Genomic DNA, 22,192 nt, shown 5'->3' on the forward strand with positions numbered 1-22,192 from the left:
AATGCTTTGAAGACCGCACTGTTTCACAAAAGAGAGATCCAGCGCAGAGGGGGAATGTGGAGGGGCTTTTGGGAAGGGCAGCCTGAGTAATAGGAGCAGTTGGGAAACAGCGTAAGGCATTAAGGAAACTAGACCACTGTTACTGGCGGTGGAATGGGAAGACATAACATGCTGCCTTGAAAATGAAACATCACTTAATTAATTTCAAGTGAGGACGGCTAAAACAAGAACCAACACGAAGATGCACCTAACTTTCCCAGGGATGAATTTCTTTTCAATATCCACTAATGAAATTTAAGGGAAAGACCCTGAAAACAAGAATGCCTTTACAGACACTGGCTTCACTAAGTGAGTCTGGAAAATGAACACAAATGCATTATACATTTCTACGGCATTAAGCACAGAATCATATCCTAAACTGTACTTTAAAAGCATAAGTCAAAACTTCTCATCAGCAGATGCAAACGTGAAAATGCACACTGACACCAACCCCCGGTTTATGTCTCAGAATCCCCTGGTACATATAGAGTCACACAAGGACATTAACAACAAGAGAATGTACCTCATCCCAGGAAGATTCTCTTCCTCTCTCTTCTGTAAAGTGGCGCACTGACACACAATCTGTAAAATGTAGTTACAGGTACATTAATGAGAATATTCACGAATGTATGTTAAAACCACCATGTGCGTCTATCTCCGTTCGTGGATGTGTCAAAACAAAAGTGGCAGAAAAGACTTTCAAAGAGTTAGAGCATTTTCTGAAAAAAATGCTTAAGTCACGGTTGGGATATATTTCAAACCAAGTAGTAAGAGGAAAACACGTAAAAAGAATGGATATGGAAGTTGGGTTTTCGCACTATGTATTTCTAACATTTGAAGTTTGCACTTGTTTTTGTTTTTTCTTTTCTTCTGATTTTAAATGGAGGTACCGGGAGTGAGCACACGGAATTCGGCATGCTAAGCAAGCATTCTATTTACCACTGACCTATGTCCTTCCCCGAGTCAACTAGCTTCTCGGCATAGATAAAATAAAATACAAAACACTCTTTCACGGTTCACTGCCTTACAAAACATGTTAGTTTGCTGAAGCGCAAAAGATCTTTGAGGCCTTCTTCCCCATATCACAATAAGTCTCACATCAGACCGAGTGGTAGACAGGTCTCAGGACCCTTGCCTGAAGAGACCACAGGCCCCGGGTTCGGGTGTGTCTTCCATAACCTATCATCGGCTGTGGAAGTTCAGGGCTCCACTCGCTGCAGACAGTGACAGGGGCGGGCTTGTCCTCCAGGGAGCCCGGAACCTGGGGTCTGTTGAAGGCCCGTGTGCAGAACTGACACGTCTGCCCTCTTTCAGGGGACCCTCTTTCCCTCTACAACAGACACCTCCCTCCCCAGGGCAGGACAGGGAAGACGCGGTCCATCAAGTGCATCTGCTAAGGGACCAGAGTGACAGGGCCGTGAGCCCAGTCACGGCCGTCCGTATACGGGGAAGCCCCGGAGAGCGATCTGCCCTTATTCTGCAGTGACTCAAGGAAGAAACAGAGGACTATGCTTTCCTGTTACCGAGCGGAGCAGCTGGCGGTGGGGGGCGAGGTTGCACAGGGCACCAAGGGGGACCTGGTGCAAGTGCCCACCTGGGCGACGACGGGCCGCACTCCGGGCAGGCCAGGCAGGCTGGTCCTCGTAAAGTTTGGGGCCCTCCGGCTCACGGGGTGACCTGCAGGACAGAAGGGAAGGCTTGGTTGTATGACAGACAAAAGTGCCAACACCGACAAGAGCCGAAACCCAACGCAGCAGCCGTCGACACCGGGCACCCTCACCTCCACCGGGTGCCCAGAGAGCAGCACGGTGCCACACGCTCCGCCCAGCCCTCTGGGGCCTGGCTACAGCCTGGGCCACACAGGGGGACACGGGGATACGACCCTGAAGCCGCACGTCGCCGCCGCCGCTGTCTCCAAGTGGAGGAATCCAAAGGTCCTCCTGCCCGAGAGGCTGCACACAAAGCTTCCAGCACAGGGGCAAACTAGCGCCTTCCCAACAACCAGCCGCTCTGGGCGGGACGGCCCTCCCCGCCACCTTCCCCAGCTCCACGCAAGCTTGCGAAGCGCGGACCAGGAACACCGACACGGTACGGAATTTAAGAGCTCATTCTCCACACGAGCAAGCAGAGCCGCACCAGGGTCACCGCTCTGCCTGCAGGGCTCTGCCTGCAGGGCTCTGCCTGCAGGACCCTGCCATGCCCTCTCTGCCCCCTCCACATAAAGGGCCCTCCTCCTCAATGCAGGGGCTGCCCCTGGGCGCAGAGAGCCCTGGGTAGCTGGGCATCCCGGAGTCCTGTGGCGGAGCTGGCCAAGGGCTCCTGAGGGGACAAGGCTGTCCTCAGAAGGGACTCAGGCTCCGCTACAATCATCCCTATCCTCAGGGACGTCTGGATTTTACGTTCGCTACGGAACGCAACCTAACTGCGTGCTACGGTAGAGTGACGTGCGGTGTCTCAACCCCACACCTGACACCAAATTGACTGTTCCAGCTCATGCGAAAAACACCACGGTGTGCCATGAGAACGACGAGCAGGTCTGACAACTTCCAGGGTAGGCCCGAACCGGCGCAGGGTGGGGGACAAACACAGCGTACGCACTCTGGTGCGCATCGGAATTCCCCCGCAGGGAAGGAGGCATTTTCACGGCCGGCTCTTTACCTTCCACCCTCTATTCCCCACTACAAACGCACCATCTCCGAGAGCCAGGCTTTTCTGCCCAGAGTACAACTGGAGGCAGCGGCCAAGACACACTTTCCTCCCGAGAAAAGCCAGTGACGGGCTGTGAAGTTTACTACACCCAGGAAGACTCCAAGTTGCACAAAGCACACCGTACAAAGCTGGAGGGAGGGCTTTGCCCCTTTTCCAGTTACCAGGATCGGAATGGACATTCTAAACAGGAGAATCACCTGGCCTGAACCGGGAAACCAGTCAAAAGAACAACAACACAGAAACCCGTCTACATGACCAAGGAGCAACCCCAGGTGCAGTAGGTCAGGAAGGAGTCAGCCGAGCCAGGAGAAGTCAGTGTGGAGTGAGGGCTCACCCTCCTCACGCTGTTTCGAGAAAACCACAGTCAAAGTCTTTGAGCCCCGGCTCTTAAGCTCTCCCTCATGGCTCCTGTAGGCAGAAGCCAAGGTGACGGGCTCCCGGGAGAAGCAGCCCACTGGCTCCTGGGCAAGAGTTTTGAGTCTGAAAAAGGCAGCGACATGCCACGCCAGACCCGTCACAGGACACACAGTCTGCAGACGAGGCCAGGAACGGCTGCCGGGAGAACGGGAAGATCACCTTTCCCAGGACGAGGCTCACAAGAGCATGACCACCCCACTTCCCTGGGCCTCCGGGGCCGCCGCAGGTGGGCGGGCGCTGCCGGGCCACACCGGAACCGCGCCAGGTCCCGCGTCGGCTAAAAACCACAGAAAAGGATGGAGGATTAGGCTTTCCTGCGAAGACACTGCTGAAGCGATACAAAACCTTTGCGCCTTCCTTCCTTTATTCCTTCCCCGTATCACACTCGTTTCTTGGAGGAACTGGATACTGACCCCAGGAACTCCTGCATGCTAAGCCCGCATTCTCTCTACTGCTGAGCTACATATACCCTTCCCCCCAGAGCACACTATTTTCTTGTCACAGAGAACAAGAAATGCCAGCCACGTTCACTAACTTACCCAGTGTATAATAAGCTCCGTGTGCTCCACCAACAGAGGTCAGTGTTTTATGATCCGTTAGCTCCTGCGGAGCCACTTCTATAGTCCCAGAATTGTACTCCGGTTTTGTAATTTTGGGCTTAGTCGCCCTTTCCTAGGAACACAAAACAAGATAATTCAGGAACCGAACTTCAGATAATGTGCCTACGATTAGTCAGTCAGGTAGACAACAGTTATTTACCGAAGCTATCAGAACATAAGCCCTATCCTGGGAGAAGCTGGCGGTACAAATAAAAGCAGATTCTCCTCTCTTTTCTGCCAGAGGCACAGGATCCATGAAAACAAAGCAGCACAGGAAAGTTTCAACAGCTATACAACTTAGGTGAACGGGTACAGTAACGCCACAAAGGACAGGAGAGTCCGCTACACTTGGATAGCTCAGGGAATGCTGGGAAGACCGCACTGTTTCGTAATAGAGAGATCAAGCACAGAGTGGGGATGTGGAGGGGCTTTGGGGAAGGGCAGCCTGAGTAAAAGGAGCAGGTGGGAAACAGCGTAAGGCATTAAGGAAACTAGACCACTGTTACTGGCGGTGGAATGGGAAGACAAAATATGCTGCCTTGAAAATGAAACATCACTTAATTAATTTCAAGTGAGGACGGCTAAAACAAGAATCAACACCAAGTTGCACCTAACTTTCCCAGGGATGAATTTCTTTTCAATATCCTCTAATGAACTCTAAGGGAAAGTCCCTGAAAACAAGAATGCCCATACAGACACTGGCTTCAATAGGTGAGTCTGGAAAATGAACGCAATTGCATTATCCAGTCCTACGGCATTAAGCACAGAATCACATCCTAAACTGTAAATTAAAAGCATAAGTCAAAAATTCTCATCAGCAGATGCAAACGTGAAAATGCACACTCACACCAACCCCCGTTTTATGTCTCAGAATCCCCTGGTACTTATATAGTCCCACAAGGACATTAACAACAAGAGACTGTACCTCATCCCAGGAAGATTCTCTTCCTCTCTCTTCTGTAAAGTGGCGCACTGACACACCATCTGTAAAATGTAGTTACAGGTACATTAATGAGAATATTCACGAATGTATATTAAAACCACCATGTGCGTCTATCTTCGTTCGTGGATGTGTGAAAACAAAAGTTGCAGAAAAGACTTTCAAAGAGTTAGAGCATTTTCTGAAAAAAATGCTTAAGTCACGGTTGGGATATATTTCAAACCAAGTAGTAAGAGGAAAACAATTTAAAAAATGGATATGGAAGTTGGGTTTGCGCACTATCTATTTCTAACATTTGGAATTTGCTCTTGTTTTGGTTTTTTCTTTTCTTCTGATTTTAAATGGAGGTACCGGGAATGAGCACACGGAATTCGGCATGCTAAGCAAGCATTCTATTTACCACTAACCTATGTCCTTCCCCGAGTCAACTAGCTTCTCGGCATAGATAAAATAAAATACAAATCACACTTTCACGGTTTAATGCCTTACAAAACATGTTACTTTGCTGAAGCGCAAAAGATCTTTGAGGCCTTCTTCCCCGTATCACACTAAGTCTCACATCAGACCGAGTGGGAGACAGGTCCCAGGACCCTTGACTGAAGAGACCACTGGCCCCGGGTTCGGGTGTGTCTTCCATAACCGATCATCGGCTGTGGAAGGTCAGGGCTCCACTCGCTGCAGACAGTGACAGGGGCGGTCTTGTCCTCCAGGGAGCCCGGAACGTGGTGTCTGTTGAAGGCCCGTGTGCAGAACCGACACATCTGCCCTCTGTCAGAGGACACTCTTTCCCTCTACAACAGACACCTCCCTCCCCAGGGCAGGACGGGGAAGACTCGGTCCATCAAGTGCGTCTGCTAAGGGACCAGAGGTACACGGCCATGAGCCCAGTCACGGCCGCCCGTGCACGGGGAAGCCCCGGAGAGCGATCTGCCCTTCTTCTGCAGTGACTCAAGAAAGAAACAGAGGATTATGCTTTCCTCTTACCGAGCGGAGTAGCTGGCGGTGGGGGGCGAGTTTGCACAGGGCACCAAGGGGGACCAGGTGTAGGTGCCCAGCTGGGCGACGACTGGCCGCTCTCGGGGCAGGCCTCGCGGCCTGCTCCTCTGAAATATTGGGGCCCTCCTTCCCACGGGGTGACCTGCGATACATAAGGGATGTCTTTGTTGAATAACAGACAAAACGCCAACACCGACAAGAGCCGTAACCCAATGCAGCAGTCGTCGTCACCGTGCACCCTCCCCTGCACTGGGTGCCCAGTTGTCAGCTAAGCTGACTGCACTCCTTCTGCCGTGTGCCTGCCTGCACCCTGGGCTGCTCAGGAGGCTTTGGCGATAAAATACTCTCCCCAAACTTCACTGTGATTACTGGGCATACTTATCCCCTAATTCCCAATCCAGAGGCAAAGGCAGGAATGGTTTGTTCAAAAGGAAAATGCTAGTTCCAGAGATTATTCAATACATAATGACCACTGGAACACAAGTGAGTAAAATTACTTACTTTGTTTTCCTCTGCCTCCTGAGCCAGAAAGGCAGTGCCATTCCTAACAGGGGTGCCACCCGGCCCTGAATCTGTGAAGTGAGAGCAGCGCTGAAGGCGGATTCTATCTGACAGTTGCCGTGCGGGGGAAGCACGAGCCGAGCCCTTCGTGCCCTCCTACAGGAGCTCTCACTCCAGCCCACGCCCCGGGCTCTTCACAGAGGCCGCAGGTCTCCCTTCCACCTCAGTTGACCCCGAGAACGAGGGGAGACTGGACCCCTGTCCCATGACGAGGACACCACAGGGCCTAGATTTAGTTGTTTCCATAGCTAATCACCCTGGATGGGGTCTCAGGGCTCAGATCACTGGCAACCAACACTTACACAGTGGACTCACAGCACACTTCAGGGCAAATCAGTCTGTATACAGATTATACATTAAAGTAAGAAGGGTCTTTTGTAGGAAGAGTATCAACAACCCCTGACTGTGAGCTCCACCTCTTCCTCCTCAGCCTGTTGGTAAACTGTTAAAAGCCTTCTCTCTGACAGCGCATGTCTTGTATAAGTGACCAGATGTCACGTAAACATTTATGAAAGAAGTAGCCTCAATGACTCATGTTGTAATAATCGGCAAAAGAATGGTGAGTTACATGGAGTAGCTGGTGGGAGACTTTAGAGTTACACGTTAACTCTGGGGGAGGGAGGCTACGTTGTCATGTCACTTACTAACTGGCTACTCTAGGTCACTGTGCAAGCTTTATTATAAGAACGAAGGGACCTGCAAAATTAGTGAAGAAATGCCTGCTGCCTTAAAGCAGATCTTGAATAGAATATTTATCCACCAAGGCAAATGAAGAAAAATGTTTTTCTCGTTATGACATACTGCCTTCATTCTAAAACGTCATCCATGTTATTTTCCTGAAATGAGAAGAAAATTCAGCCTTCAAAACCGTGTCCAGGCGGGAAGAGAGGGCTGACACTCATGTCTTCTAGTGCACAGAATCCAGCCATGCCAGCCACGCCAGGCAACCAAGAGACTGGGGGGCGGCCTGCAGTCCCTGGAGGGGCGTAAGCTCCACCGCTCACAGGGGACAGAGCCCTGCTGGCTGGTGGCATGTAAAGAAAACAGCATCTTGTCACCCAGCTGTGAACCTGTTCCCCACAGTGAGTGTGTGGTGTGGTGTCCAGGAAACCCGACAACTACCGATGGGGACAAGCAGACCCCTGGGCGGCTCCTGCTGCAGAAATGGAGCTGCCGCACTTCACAGTGAGCTCCTTACCTCTCAGGGGAGGGTGAAGCCTGTACGGTCCTCCTGGAGTGGGATCCTGCCTCATGTATTCCTCTGCCTGCCTCCGTCTGCAGATTGCATCCAATCTTAAAGATAAAGAATGGCTTCAATACAAATTACACCACCAATTCCTCTACTAGGCACAAAACAACCAGTCCTTAAAAATCTCAAAACACCCGTAAAAATGTGTCAAAATTCTGTACCTCTGTTTCAGGTGGGCAACTTCCCTTCTCAGCTCAGAGGAGTTTTCCCTTCTCAGGTCAGAGTTTTCCCTTCTCAGGTCAGAGTTTTCCCTTCTCAATTCAGAGATTTCCCTCTCCAGCTCCTGAGCCCTGAGCTGTGGGAGAAAAACACATCCACGTTCAGTTGTGGCCGACTGTGCACAAAGGGAAGGAAGGAAACAAATTCTTACTGAGCTGTCTTGGGCCTTCTTCTCGGCAAGAGTGACCTGAAAAAGTCAACACATCAAGAAACACCCCATGGCTAGGGGTTCTCAGGGCCACAATAACTGTCTGCATCAGGTGCTGAGGACTCGGTGTGTCAGGAGGAAGGCAGGTTACCTGGTGTCTCCAAATGATCTCTGCTTCCCGCATTTGCCCGTGACATTCTTCAAGTCTTATCCTATGAGTTACAAATTGTTCCATCAGAGAAGACACAATGCTGGGTATGCTGTTAAATAACCTGCCCCAGTCCAGGTTATCTGCACTGCACACTCACACACATCATCTCACCGCTCAAGACACACTGCACACAGCTGCAGAATCACAGCAGGTGCAAAGCTGTCGCTGCAGCCACTCTTCCGTCACTGTTACTGAACGCCTGCCCGGTTCTGTGCTGACACAATTCCCCCTCCCGTTCTCAGCATTTCCCTCACATGTCCTGTGCTGAGCATCTTTCATCACAAAGCTTGATTCTTTCTTTCCTTACATCCTGACCCTACTTCTTACACCTGGGTCTCCCCAGCAGCACGGGAATGTTCATTGGTCCGACTGACGCTACACTAAACTGCTATCCTCAGGGTGAGAATGGTTTATAGCACCTTCAGAAACATCTCTGTGAACCGTCTCTCCTCTCAGTCTGGCCAGCACTGGGACCAGGAAATTCTTAGTAACTTAATACTTTTTAAAGTTAAACGTTTAACTTAACATGTGTAAAACTTAACACTTTTCCTCCTGTGTGAAGCCATGTATACAAATGTCTTTTGTTTGGGTCGGTTTATGATATTGTGTTTAAACCTTCTAGAAAAGTTTTCAAAAAATCCAACGGGTGTTTTCAGAGCCGCAGGTGCAGAGGAGCTGAACTCACTTGTACCATCTTGTCTCCTCTTCAGCCAATTTTGCCTCCTCCTTTGCTGCCAACAGCTGCTGCTTTTCCATCAGCTCACATCCGTTCATGTCCACCTTCCTGAGAGGGGAAAGAAACTCTGAAATTCTGCCAGTTTCCCTCCCAGAAACTGGAAGGGAAGAATTCCATGTTCCTTTCGCCCTTCCCCATAAATGCTCAGGCTGATAAATACACAGGAAAGAATTAAAGTACCCCCATTAATAAATATGAAAAAACTACACTCAGGCCTCTGGCAAGTGTTTGGTATCTGGGCTTCCCTTCAGCGTCCCCACCCCTAATCATTTATGCATAAAGTAAACACACAGGAAAAGCCCACGTGAGGTGTGCTCTGCGCCCCCACCACCAGGCTCAGGTTCCTGTGCTTGGGACAGCGTGAGCTCACTGTGTTTCAACGTGGGAATCAGGGTCTGACCAAGTAATCACAACCAAACACATTAGGGTAAAGCAAGCGTTCATGACTTGTTTGATTTCTCCCACAGAGAGCCCAGATTTCAGTCAAAACCTGGAGCAAAACCTGATCCTTTAGGAAATATAAGGAAATGTTTGTTTTTGAAAGCGGGTTAATGGGTGTGATGTCCATGACCTCTCCCTGAGAATGACAGGAAACTCTGGACAAATTATGAAATCCATGATCGAATGTACCAAATTGCTAACAAGCCAGAAAGGGACATGAGGCCAAGATGGAGAAGAAGAAAGCCCAGGACTGGGCCCACCTTCCCCGGGGGTCACCCAGTAACTGCAGAGGACACCAGTGAGATGCAGAGCAGCCCAGCAGCCAGTGCCCCCTACGCACACTCACTGCAGTCAGGCAGTTGGAGCTCACGGTCCGTCAGCGAAGGTGATCCCTAGAGAGACCCACAGGACTTAGCTGGGATCCACGAGAGCTATATGCCAGAAACAAAGGTGGACAGGAGACACATGGGCCTCACGAAAGCTGGCTGCACTGACTGATCTCAGCTGCTAACCGGGTTAACAGGATGTAGCGCTGCTGGCGCCCTGACCACCTGCCAGCTGTAATGCCCACCTTCTCTGCAGCAAGTTAACCTCACATGAGGCCTCAAATTTTCTCTATTTTCTACCCAATGTCTAGAGTTTATTAAAAATGATAGACACATGGCAGGTCATGACACTTTGATGTGGTTGAAACCTAAGGACAATAAAAATGGACCTAGGGGGATCCGGATAATGAAGTGACTAAATCTGGTCCAAGAACGCGCTAAAATCTCAAACTAAATACAAACAAGACTCTGGTAACCAGTTAGAATTAACAGAAGCAGCAGATTACAGAAATCAAGGTCGAAAAATAAATGCACATCTGTAGTGATTGAATATGGTAAAGAAAATATGGTGGTAAGTATTCTGAAACATATTAGAATATCCACATAACTCCACACATTCATTCACACATTGTCATAATTAACACGGGAATGTCTTACCCTTCAGTGTCCATAGTTCTCTGTCCACTGATTTCATCAAGGGCGCGTACTTTCTTCACCTGCCTTTGGAAACCGTCTTCCTCACGTTCTTTCAGAGAACCCGATGCTGCATGGTGGTCTTGCATTTTCTTTTTACCCTCTATAAACATAAAACAATTGGCTTTGTGTGTGCACATGTGCACTCAAGAGCTTGGCTGTGCTGGGGAGTGGAGAAAGGAGAGAATTCTGAAGGCAGGAATCCCCTTTTTACCTTCCCAGTGCAAATTCATTGTTATTACAGGCATGTTTCATTTTATTGCCCTCTCTGGTAATGCATATTTTTAAACAATTGAAGATTTGTAACAACCCTGAGTACAGCAATTCCATTGGTGACTTTTTTTCTGGCAGCATTTGCTCATTTCTTATCTCTGTGTCACATTTTTGTAGTTCCGGAAATATTTGGTTCTTTATCATTTTAATTAAAACAGGCATGACATTCCTTTAAGGCAAAGCCTAATCCAGCGGAAGTCCCTAGTTCTCAGCAATTCTATAAACCCTGAGAGAGGTGAATAGGCTTCAGAAGAAAAGTGTGAAGCCAACAGGGGTTGGCCCATGAAGTTTAAGGCAAGATTCCATCTCCACTGCATACCTGTGCAAGGTAAGGCGGGAAGAGCTGACCCAGAGGCTGCTGCAAGTGCTTCAGGAGATGAAGCTAAGGCAGCTAATGAAGGTGGCTGCACTAAACAACAGATTTTCAATGCAGAGAACTGCAAGGGGAGGCCACCCAACACCATCACAGCTGGAGAGAAGTCAGCGCCTGGCATCAAGGCTTCAATGGACAGGCTGATTTTCCCATTAGCGGCTAACGAAGCCAATATTCATTTAACATTATGAAAATCCTATGTCCCATGAGAATCAAGTGAAATCTACTCTGTGCTCTATAAATAGAACAAAGCCTGAATGACAGCACATCTATTTACAACATGAATATTTTAGCCCATTGTTGAGACCTACTGCCCAGAAAACAAAACAAAACACAAAAAAAAAAATTTCTTTCAAAATATTACTGCTCATGGACAATGCACAAGTCATCCAGGAGCTCTGATGGAGATGCATGAGATGAATGCTGTTTCCATGCTTAACACGACATCTATTCTGCAGCCCATGAATCAGGAGTCATTATGACTTTCAAGTCTTATTATTTAAGAAATACATTTTGGAAGGCTTTAGCTGCCATAGACAGTGACACCAATGATGGGTCTGGGCAAATGAATGGAAAATTTTCTGCAAAGGATTCACCATTTTACATGCCATTAAGAACATTCGTGATTCATGGGAAGAAGTCAAAATATCAACATGAACTGGGGTTTGGAAGGAATTGATTCCAATCCTGATGTGTGACTTTGAGGGGCTCAAGAATTCAGTGCAGGAAGGAGCTGCAGATGTGCTGAAAATAGCAGGAGAACTAGAGTTACAAGTGGAGCCTGAAGATATGACTGTTTGGCTGCAACCTCATGATAAAATGTGCATGAATGAGGAGCTGCTTCTTATGGACAAGCAAAGAAATTGGTTTCTTGAGATGGAATCTATTGAAGATGCTGTGAAGAAGGTTGAAATAACAAAGGACTTAGAAGAGCGTATGAACTTAGCTGATAAATTACCACAGGGTTTGAGAGGACTGACTCCAACTTGGAAAGAATTTCTACTGTGTGTAAAATGTGTCAAATTTCCTGTGACAGAGGACTTGTTCCTGAAAGGAAGAGAGAATCCTGTCACAAACTTCATTGTGGTCTTATGTTAAGAAATTGCAAAAGCCACACCAATCTTCAGCAACTGCCACAATGACCAGTCAGCAGCCACCAATGTTAATTCAAGACCATCCACCAAAATGACTGTAACTCAATAAAAAAAAGTTAAAAAAAAAAAGACCATCCACCAACAAAAAGATTAAACCTCACTAAAGGCTCCAATGATGGCTAGCAGTTTTAGTAATAAAGAGTATTTTCATTAAGTTATGAACATTGGGGTTTTTAGATAGAGTGATATTGCTCACTTAATAGACTACAGTATAGTGTAAACTTAACTGTTATTTGCACTGGAAAACCAAAAAAAACCCCCAAAAATAAGTTATTTGACTCTCTTTATTATATTTATTTTATTCTAGGGGTCTAGAACTGAAGCCACAACATCTCCCAGGAATCCTGTATATAAGGTTTTCTTCCCAACAAGCAACATACCTTCCAGGCTGCAGTCCCCAGTTGTCACAGCTCGCTGCATCGAATCCTCAGATCTGGTCTTCGAAACACCTGGCTGTAAGATAGATATGAGAAGACATTCAAGAAGTACTGATCCACAGCAATGTGCACATACTTAACATGAGAGGAATCATACGCTTGGAATCAGCTAAGATGGGCCATCTGCTTTCCGTGCGTTACAGCACAATTAAACACTGACACAGTGATGCTCGGTTCTCTGAGGTAAGCATCTCTGGGGGTGAGTAACAATCCTCACTCTCTTCTTGCTGCTGAGCTGAACGTCCTCCTGCACATGCATTTCTTCAGATTTCACTGTGGCTTCACAGACATGAGATTTATTAAGAGCAATTTCAACTTAAAACATTCTCATTGGTGACTAAATTCCCAAGAAAAATAATTTGAGTAGATATCAACATTTAATCTTCTAAGACATGAGATTGTTGTTCCTTGTGAAAGCTAATGTGTACAGTGGAAATCCTGCTGCAACTGGAGGCATTTACCTCAAATTCCTGAAGTGTTCATTGAAACAGCACCTTTCAATTCTCTGGAGATGTTCCTTTTTCCAGTATCTTCACACAGGACAGAAATAAAGTATGTACTAAGATTTCAATGAAAACTCAGGGTGATATGCTTAAAAAGTGTATTTTTTTTTTCCAGAAACAAAGTATTTTGCTAACTGCAAAACAAACCATAGAAAATAAATATATTAGCCCTGGTACATGTCCAAAGACTTTGGTGAGCATTCTCTCAAGAAGATATTAAGGCAGTGAAATGATTCTGAACATACAAATTTTATAAAGAAAGGAAAGCAAGTGTTATACATTCCCTTACACATGCTTGAAAGCATCTGAGACTTTCCCTGAATTTCGGTTTGGGGCTGAAGACAGTGCTCCATTTGAGAGTATACAGCAGACAGGGCCTCTTCCTTCAAGTTCTAGCACCGGGCATCCGAGCAGCTCATTCTGACCCTTTGCATCTTGCATTTCCTTCTTCAGCTGGTCTTCTTCCACTGCCAGCCTGCCAATCTCTTCCAGAAAGTCTTGGTTTGTTCTGATGGGCAGTTGCTTCTCTTCAATCCTTTTGGAATCCTGTCCCTTCTCAGCCAGTACCCACAACTACCCCTAAGTTTCCTGTGATGGCAGCTGATCCAGGCTGGGCCCAGGACAAATGTCAAGCCCATAAAGAAATGTGGAAAAAAGACCTCCAGGCACAGATTTTTCCTCACCTCCACAGGCTTCATCCTCCCTGGACAATGGAGGGCACGACTGGACAACAAGGGGAAGCAAGGGTGGGAAACTGCTCATGTCAAAGAGCTCACAAATGAGTGTTGCTGGTGAAATATAAACAAAGTTTACCCAAATACACATGGAAAATTCTCTGTTTAACATCAACACGGCAAGGAGCTGTGCACCTAGTCTAGTAACTTCCTTAACCTCTCAGGTATTTCCTGGCATCTTCTGTGTATCTTGGAGGGCAGTGTGAGTGGTGAGAAAACTCTCTAGGTTGTGAAAATAAGACATATTTCCTAGTCTCTGAAATAGAAAAAGTCACAGAGGTTTTAGTCCATGAAATTCTGGGTCATTGTTCACAGGGAGATTCCGCTCCTGGGCTCTCACACTCTGCTGTGGTCAAAAGCAGGAGGAGCAGGAGCACGCAGCTCACCCGGGGCACAAAAAGCCTCAGAAGCCCGGCTATGGTCAACGTGGCAGCTCTTACCAGGTGTGGGCTCTTGGCGTTCTGGTCCCTCACTGCCTGCAGCTTAGCTCGAACAATCTGAATGATGTCATTCAAATTTTCATTCACCTTCTCAAAGACTTTCAAGCTCTCCTTCAATGAAACATTGAATTAGTAACAATTACTCATTACTTTCATTTCTATTTTCAGAATGTAATCTAACAAGAGGTTCGTACCTTAAACTTCAGTGCTTTCTCAGAGGGCAGCTTCTTTTGCCTGATGGCCTCCTCTAAGCATTTCTTTGCGTTGTTGGTCTATGCAAAAATGTAATGAAGGAAGCAGAATTACAAATACTAATTACACTGCTAGCTGAACCTATCTTGTGTGTGACCCCTTCCACTAATACAGAAAGTGGTGCTTTACATCTACGACACTTGCTTTGTTTATTTTTTTACTGATATCTAGTCAGTTACAACGTGTCAATTTTCTGGTGTACAGCATGTTTCAGTCACATATATATATACACCTATGTTATGTTTGTCTTCACATTCTTTTTCATTATAGATTACAAGATATCAAGTAGAGTTCACTGTGCTCTACAGAAGAAATTTGTTTTTTGGGTTTTTTTTTTTTTATCTAGGACACTTGCTTTGAACCTAGACCTCTTATGGAACACATGGAACAGGACAGTAGGATGAAGGAAAAGAGAGCCAAATAACTGAACTGCCAGAGGGGGGAGGAACTGAAGGTAAAATCACACACACACAAAAAAAGCAAAAGGACAAGGATACCTTCTGCACCCAAGCAGATATATTTTCTGCAAGTTCTCTGTTTTCATTCTCCAAATTCTTGCTCTGCTCAGTCATCTGCTTTAAAGTAACTAAAAGGAGATGAAGCAGTTTCTCATATTGGCAAGAAAACCCAGTAGAATAGAATTATCATGATTTATTAGCAGTAGAGACATATCTGGCTGGCACTATGAGTATAATTAACCTTTTAGCTTTTCTACTGTGCCTAAAGGAAGCAAATCTTAGTGGCATTCTAAATGTGAGATCATTGAGATTCCTAGTTTAATTTTTTTCAAAGATGCAGAAACACAATAAAAAGTCTTCCCCTAAATTCTCTCCCAGCTATAAGCACCATTCTTAGAAAATTCAATCATTCAAATACTTCTGACATCACCAGAGATGAAAAAGAAAAACCAAGCATCCTGTCCCCTTAACATTCTCTCCTCCAATTACTAAGGTAAGTAAACATGCCCCTGCTTAAAAAAAATAGAACCCTTATCCCATGCAGGTTCACCCCACAGCCAGGCCCTATCTGCAACACCACAGAAGGCAAGTTCAAAACGTTGCCTGACTGGGCCTGCACTGGCCTCCAGTGTCTTCCTGCTGCCTGGAAGATCGTCTTTCATGAAAACCATGTTGGGGGCCCTGAAGGACAAGGTCGCTGGAATTAAACACTTTGGTACCATGTGGGCTTCCCCACCTAGACACTGAGGACCTGGATAACACACAGGCCCTAAATGACAAGCTTTTCTATCGCCAGGATGAGAATGTTACCATCACTGCTTCAGGAAAGCAGCACATGTAAAACAGCCAGTAACAGGCGACTCCACGTGTGAAGCTCTAGAACTCAGCCCTCAGAACCAGACTCCTCTCTCAGGCATCTAAGTCCCTCATCTGACCACACAGTGCACACGTGTCTTCTGTCTGCCCAGTGGGGATGCTCTGATGCTGAGATCCCTCTTCTCAGCACCAGCCCTTCTGCATCAACTGTCACCAACAGCAGCCCTTGAGGGCCTACTGAGCACGGGGCAGCCACCCTGCCCACCACGCACAGCCCCACTCAGTCAGCAGAGTGTGAAGCCTGCATAGAAAGCATCATCCTCAGGCTGAATCACTTCCATTAAGTCCCCACTGCCATGAATGGCTCCCTTCACTTATGAGCCACAGCCCATGGTTTCCCCTCTGCTGTGACACACACCGCCTGGCTACATCTGCAACCCTCCCTCAGCCTGGAGAGTCCTCACAGGCTCAAGTAGTGTTTCAGCATCTTTACTTTTCACCAAGAGCCAGCTCATATTAGGGACACACTCCGAACTTTAGAATCTTCCCATCACCTGCTTCCTCAAGGTTGCTATGCAAAATTAAACTCATCCTAGTCTCCCTACACCTGTGACCCTCCTGGCCTCTTAGCTCAATAGATGCTAACTTCCTCTATGATGTCATTTAGACACCATTGCAGGAGTAAAATTTTCAAGAGTTGAGAAGTCAGTTAGACATCAGAAGTCATTGTGTTTACTCTTAGTTGAATTAAAATCCACATCAAATCCTGGTATTGAGAAAATATTACAAAGGAAACTAAACTCTAATACCTTACCTTGACACACTGGAGGCTTTACCTAGGAGAGGAAGAAACATTAAATTTGAAGTCAAAACATATAATTAGTAAATCTATAATTTCTAATAAACTATCAAAACAGTAATCCATTGAAATCACAATTATCTCTTTGGTTCAGCATAACAATTAATATGATTAAAAATCAGGAAAAATCAGAATTTCCTACTTAAGGCATGATCTTTCACTCACCATTTCTGATAGCACAATGGTAAATAACTTATTTTAGAACAAAAGATCTGCTTACATTCTATTAAATAAACATCACTCTATTCAATTTTCATAACACATATTCATATTTAACAACACTGAACTATATTATTTTCATGATATGTTGTTGTAATGCATCATTTATCTAATTTTTTTTGTCAAACCAAACATCCACACTTAAGTCCAGAACCTGGATAGTTGTGTAACCTTCAAAAGGGAGAGAGAGACAGAGAGGAGAAAACTAAAAGAAAAATAAAGGCAAAATCTTTATACTAAGATTAAGATGCACCCCTTTCATTCAATGAAAGGTTTTCTGAAATCTTATACAGAGTTGACTGTTGAATTGATAAGCAATTGTAACATATGAGGTCGTAAGATTTGTCAAGACCACTAAAAACAAACGGACATCAAATGAGACATCAGACGAGAATGAAAGTGGGTAATGGCTGTAGTAAAAGCACACACAGCAGCAGGACGGACAGCGACCATTTTCAAGAAGCGAATGTGCTTCTTGACTCAGATACAAGTCATCGTATGAGGAGTAATAGTTCAGTAAAACCCAGGCAGGACTCCACTGTAATACCATGTAAAGACACATTTCCCTGACCCTTAACACATATTTCTTCATTCAAAACTTTAAGTGATGATCAGAGACTGAGGCCAGCCCCTAACCTTGCCAAGATATTGGAGAATCATCACAGTGTCAAAGATCCAGTGGCAATAATGTGGCAATAGAAGAATGCATCCATGGAGGGCAAACAGAAAACCACAGATGTTCCCTTAACTTCACACTTGTTCAGGAACCCTGAGCTTCCCTGTCCCCTGTCACCCAACACACAGGCAGGGGCAGGTGGAGAGATAGATGGACTCGCCAAATACTTAACCTTCCTGTTTTGTTATTGAAGAGAAGAGTTTATAAATTGCCATTGTCTCATTGAGAATATACTGTTGTCTTGCTCAATGAGTTCTTACTATAAAGATTTTGCAACAAATTTCCATTTCAAAACTAATTTGTGTTCAAGTTAATAATCTAAAAGGAAACAAAGAAAAGACTCCTGGATTCTGGCCCAGGCAGGCAAATAAAATGTCCAGTGACTATATAAATTCCTATTAGGTGTGATTAAAAGGACACTGTCAGGTACTTTAGTAATAGTTACAGCAAGGACGGTCCTCCAGACGAACAAGAGAAAAATAGAAACTCCCCAGGAGGCAGTAAGAAGAATAAGCTTCCACAGAAGTTCATAAACATCAGACGCAGGATGGAAAAGGAGAATCAGAGTGTCGAGGATCTGAAAAGATTTTAGATATAATGAGGAACCTCAAAGACATTCCCAGTGTATATGTCACAGAGAATCATCTTTAGAAAACCTCAACCACATCCTCAGATAGCTCCACAGAGAGGCGAGAAGGGACACTTGAGTTCAAAGGAGCTCTTGGGAGTGTGGGCATGTTTACTGCCTTGATTTGGTAATAGTTTCACTGCTGCACACATACGTCAAATACCTGATACACAAAATGTTAGAGATTTGACTTTGCTGACAGGCACATTGCAAATATTTTTAAAATAGTTAACAGAACTTAACTTATGAATGTAGAAGCCAACTTGAAATTGAAAATAAGCAAACACAAACCTACAGGGCATGGGACGCCTCCATCTTCTATTGTATGTTCATGAAGTACCTGGACAAACCCCTATGAAATGTCTCCAAAAATACACCCAACATGTATGGGGAAAGAGCAATGAAGGTATGTGTTAAAATACAGAGAGATGTACAGAGATGTATTTCTACATTTATAAACTGGACATGAGTGAGAAAGCAGACCAGCTCTTAGAATAATGTCAAAATTACTATTCCAGCAAAAATTAATGATATATTTTAGCCCAACTATCTAAAAACCATGGAGGTTTTCTTCAATATTCACTTTGGTTCTGAACCAGAGCATGTAATGTCAGACTTCTGAAATAAATAGGGATTTGTATAATAGAGTTTTAATCATATTATACAAGATTACACAAAGAATGAAGTTACATAAAAAGAGAACTCAAAATAATCAGTAAAAATAATTTACATGCATATTTCACAGTACTACACCTACGTCCATTAACAGCCACCAAGAAAATTAATTTGTATTTCTGGAATGTTCAGTCACCAAAACAAAAGCCAAACACATAGTTTTGTAAAAACTAGATTTATAAGTATTATAGGAGGGAATAAATGCACAATGTAATTTGTAATTTATCTAGACACCAAGTTTCAGTCTTGTGCAAATAAAACCCCTCTAGAAAGCAGCCTCTGAAATCAGTAACACTGTCATTGTCAGCTCTCACAGTTGGGGTCGGTAAAATGTGTGCTGGTGGAAAACATGCACTGTCTTTGCATAGCTGCCATCTGAGAGAGCAGTGGATCTCAGCACAAAGGAGAGACATGCAGATAAAAGGCACAAAAACAAACACCATCTAGTCGCTAACTGGTAAAACCCCCTCCACCATGGGCATGCTTGTTACACACGGAACTGTCTGAGTGCTGACGTCAGCAGCTGCCTCCTACCTAAAGTCTATCCATCAGGGCCGATGGACTCAGGTTCTGTCAGCGGCCATGAGCAACGGTGGAGAAGGACAAGTTAGTTTATCCAAATGCTCAAAGATGTGGTAGGGAAAGAGTGCTGACTAACCTGTGAGAACTCAGCCTCATTCCCTTTGAGGGAAAAAATCCCAACAAAGATGACCTAGAAACACCCTCCTTAGTAGGCTCAAAAGAAACAGAACAGACTCTTCTTTGGGTGGAGTGTTCATGTGGCATTGATTCTGCTTCAGTGCAAAGATTGTTCCTGACACTCAGTTTTTCCAGGTCCGTAAGAATCTGGTGGAAGCGTATCAGAACACACCACTTAAATCCATGAGGTGTTCTCAGTCTTTCTTTTTTAGGGTGTGGAGATGATTTATCCTGACACAGTAAAAATTTCACAGCATGTATCTGAATTTTCTTTATATTTAGAAAATTCTAAAGACATGAAGGACACTTTCTGCTTTGGGGAAATCAACATTCTTCACAAGGACATGTCACTAAAAAAAAAGACAACTCGTCCACCTCCTGGTCACATCCCTCCTGAGCATTTCCTCATTGTAAATATCACAGGAGGTTGCAGCCACTGATTTTCACATCAGCTCTGCTCTCAGGGCTCCCCCATCAACCTAGCTGGACACAGAGTCCCTGGGGGCAGCCTCCAAGATAAAAAGGAAAGGGATAACTAAGAATTTGCTAGAAGTCCAATAAAAATAAAAGCAAAAATAAACAAATGGGACCTAATTAAACTTGGAAGCTTTTGCATAGCAATGGAAACCATAAGCAAAACAAAAAGACAACCTACAGAATGGGAGAAAATTTTTGCAAAACATGAAACTGACAAGGGCTTAATCGCCAGAATATAAAAACAAATCATACAACTAAATAAGAAAAAAAAAAAAAACTCAATCCAAAAATGGGCAGAAGACCTAAACAAGCAATTGTCCAGTGAAGACATACAAATGGCTAACAGGCACATGAAAAAGTGCTCATTATCACTGATTATCAGAGAATTGCAAATCACAACTACAATGAGGTATCACCTCACACAAGTCAGAATGGCCATCATTCAAAAGTCCACAAAAGACAAATGTTGGAGAGGCTGTGGAGAAAAGGGAACTCTCCTACACCGCTGGTGGGAATGCAGGTTGGTGCAGCCACTGTGCAAAAGTTTGTAGATTCCTCAAAAGACTAAGAATAGACTTACCATATGACCTAATAATCCCACTCCTGGGCATATGTCCAGAAGGAACCCTACTTCAAAAATACACCTGCACCCCAATGTTCATAGCAGCACTATTTACAATAGCCAAGACATGGAAACAGCCTAAATGTCCATCAACAGATGACTGGATAAAGAAGAGGTGGTATATTTATACAATGAAATACTATTTGGCCATAAAAAACCAATATGCCATTTGCAGCAACATGGATGTCCCTAGAGAATGTCATTCTAAGTGAAGTAAGCCAAAAAGAGAAAGAAAAATACCATATGAGTTTGCTCACATGTGGAATCCAAAAAAAAATAAATAAAAAAGAGCATAAATACAAAACAGAAACAGACTCACAGACATAGAATACAAACTTGCTGTTGCCAAGGGGCTGAGGGGTGGGAAGGGACAGATTGGGAGTTTGAAATTTGTAGATACTGACAGGCATATGCAGAATAGATAATCAAGATTATACTGTATATCACAGGGAAATATATACAAGATCTTATGCTAGTTCACAGAGAAAAAAATTCTGACAATGAAAATATGTATGTTCATATATAACTGAAAAACTGTGCTCTACACTAGAATTTGACACACTATTGTAAAATGACTATAACTCAATAAAAATGTAAAAAAAAAGCTGTGGTATATTTTACACAATAGACTACCACTCAGCCATAAAAATGATAAAATGATGCCATTTGCAGCAACAGGGAATGGATGGACCTGGAGAATGTCATTCTAAGTGAAGTAGTCATAAAGGAAAAGAAAAATACCATATGATATCACTTATATTTGGAATCAAAAAAAAAAAAGACAAACTTATTTACAAAACAGAAACAGACTTAGAGCATAGAAAACAAACTTATGGTTACCAGAGGGAAAGGGATTGGGAAGGGAAAAATTGGAAGTTTGAGATTCATGAATACTAATCTCTATAAAGTAGACAACAACTAGTTTACACTGTACAGCACAGGGAACTCTATTTAATATCTTGTAGTAATTTATGTTAAAAAAACAATATGAAAATGAATATATGTATTTTCCTATATGACTGAAGCATTCTGTTGTACATGAGAAATGGACAACATGGTAAACTGACTATACTTCAATAAAAATATTTTAAAATTTATAGGGCTATTGAATATTTTTGTTACATTAAAATTTCTGAAAAGAATACACTTCAAAGAAAAAACAAAGTTGCTCTAAGTTAACAAACCAGAAAGCACAGAGCAGAGATGACATTTCCCTGTTTAACAGACCAGCACCAACCCAGTGCTGAGACCCCACTGCTCCCAGGACTGCCAGACGTCACCACCAGGAAGGGTGCACACACAGGAGAGCACACCGCACAGGGACAGAACCGGAACACGCACAACTTGAAGCAGGATCCTGACAAGCTTTCCGGGAGCCAGTCTCACTATGACTTCTAGTAAATAGGAGTTTCTCACTTTTTAAAAAACTGCTTTACTGAGATATAATTCACCCACTCCCCCATTTTATGCATACAACTCAATGGCTTTTAGGATGTTCACACTTCCTTCTTTGATGCAATAAAATAACTAATTCAGGTTTCATCCTGTCAACCTGCTGTTTGGTCAAAGAGGTCCTGATAGGACTCAGATCTTGAGGACGCCGGTGGCCAGAG

General features: G+C 44.5%; 1 protein-coding gene and 1 long non-coding RNA gene across 2 annotated transcripts; both read right to left on the reverse strand.

Annotated features, from left to right (window-relative positions):
- Positions 1-1,558: 1,558 nt before the first annotated feature.
- Positions 1,559-9,000, reverse strand: LOC135320623 (transport and Golgi organization protein 1 homolog). The gene is made up of 6 exons (XM_064483769.1): positions 8,774-9,000; positions 8,029-8,089; positions 7,881-7,916; positions 7,672-7,805; positions 7,460-7,554; positions 1,559-1,716 (listed from the first exon to the last, which is right to left on the reverse strand). The coding sequence occupies exons 1-6, from the start codon at positions 8,860-8,862 to the stop codon at positions 1,559-1,561; spliced, it is 573 nt and encodes a 190-aa protein (XP_064339839.1). The 5' UTR covers positions 8,863-9,000.
- A 5,344-nt stretch (positions 9,001-14,344) lies between these two features.
- Positions 14,345-17,937, reverse strand: LOC135320618 (uncharacterized). The gene is made up of 4 exons (XR_010379857.1): positions 17,924-17,937; positions 16,539-16,560; positions 14,948-15,036; positions 14,345-14,470 (listed from the first exon to the last, which is right to left on the reverse strand). It is a non-coding gene; the product is annotated as an uncharacterized LOC135320618 (long non-coding RNA).
- Positions 17,938-22,192: the final 4,255 nt, after the last annotated feature.

This window comes from Camelus dromedarius, unplaced genomic scaffold (genome assembly GCF_036321535.1).
Source record: "Camelus dromedarius isolate mCamDro1 unplaced genomic scaffold, mCamDro1.pat HAP1_SCAFFOLD_28, whole genome shotgun sequence".
NCBI classification, from domain to species: domain Eukaryota; kingdom Metazoa; phylum Chordata; class Mammalia; order Artiodactyla; family Camelidae; genus Camelus; species Camelus dromedarius.

Excerpts from the sequence above, each read along its gene's own strand:
- LOC135320623 (XM_064483769.1), bottom strand. The coding sequence starts at position 8,862 with ATGAACGGATGTGAGCTGATGGAAAAGCAGCAGCTGTTGGCAGCAAAG. Across the intron at positions 8,090-8,773 it reads GAGGAGACAAGATGGTACAA|GATAAGACTTGAAGAATGTC; the intron begins GTGAGTTCAGCT and ends TGTAACTCATAG. Across the intron at positions 7,806-7,880 it reads AGAAGGCCCAAGACAGCTCA|CTCAGGGCTCAGGAGCTGGA; the intron begins GTAAGAATTTGT and ends TTTCTCCCACAG.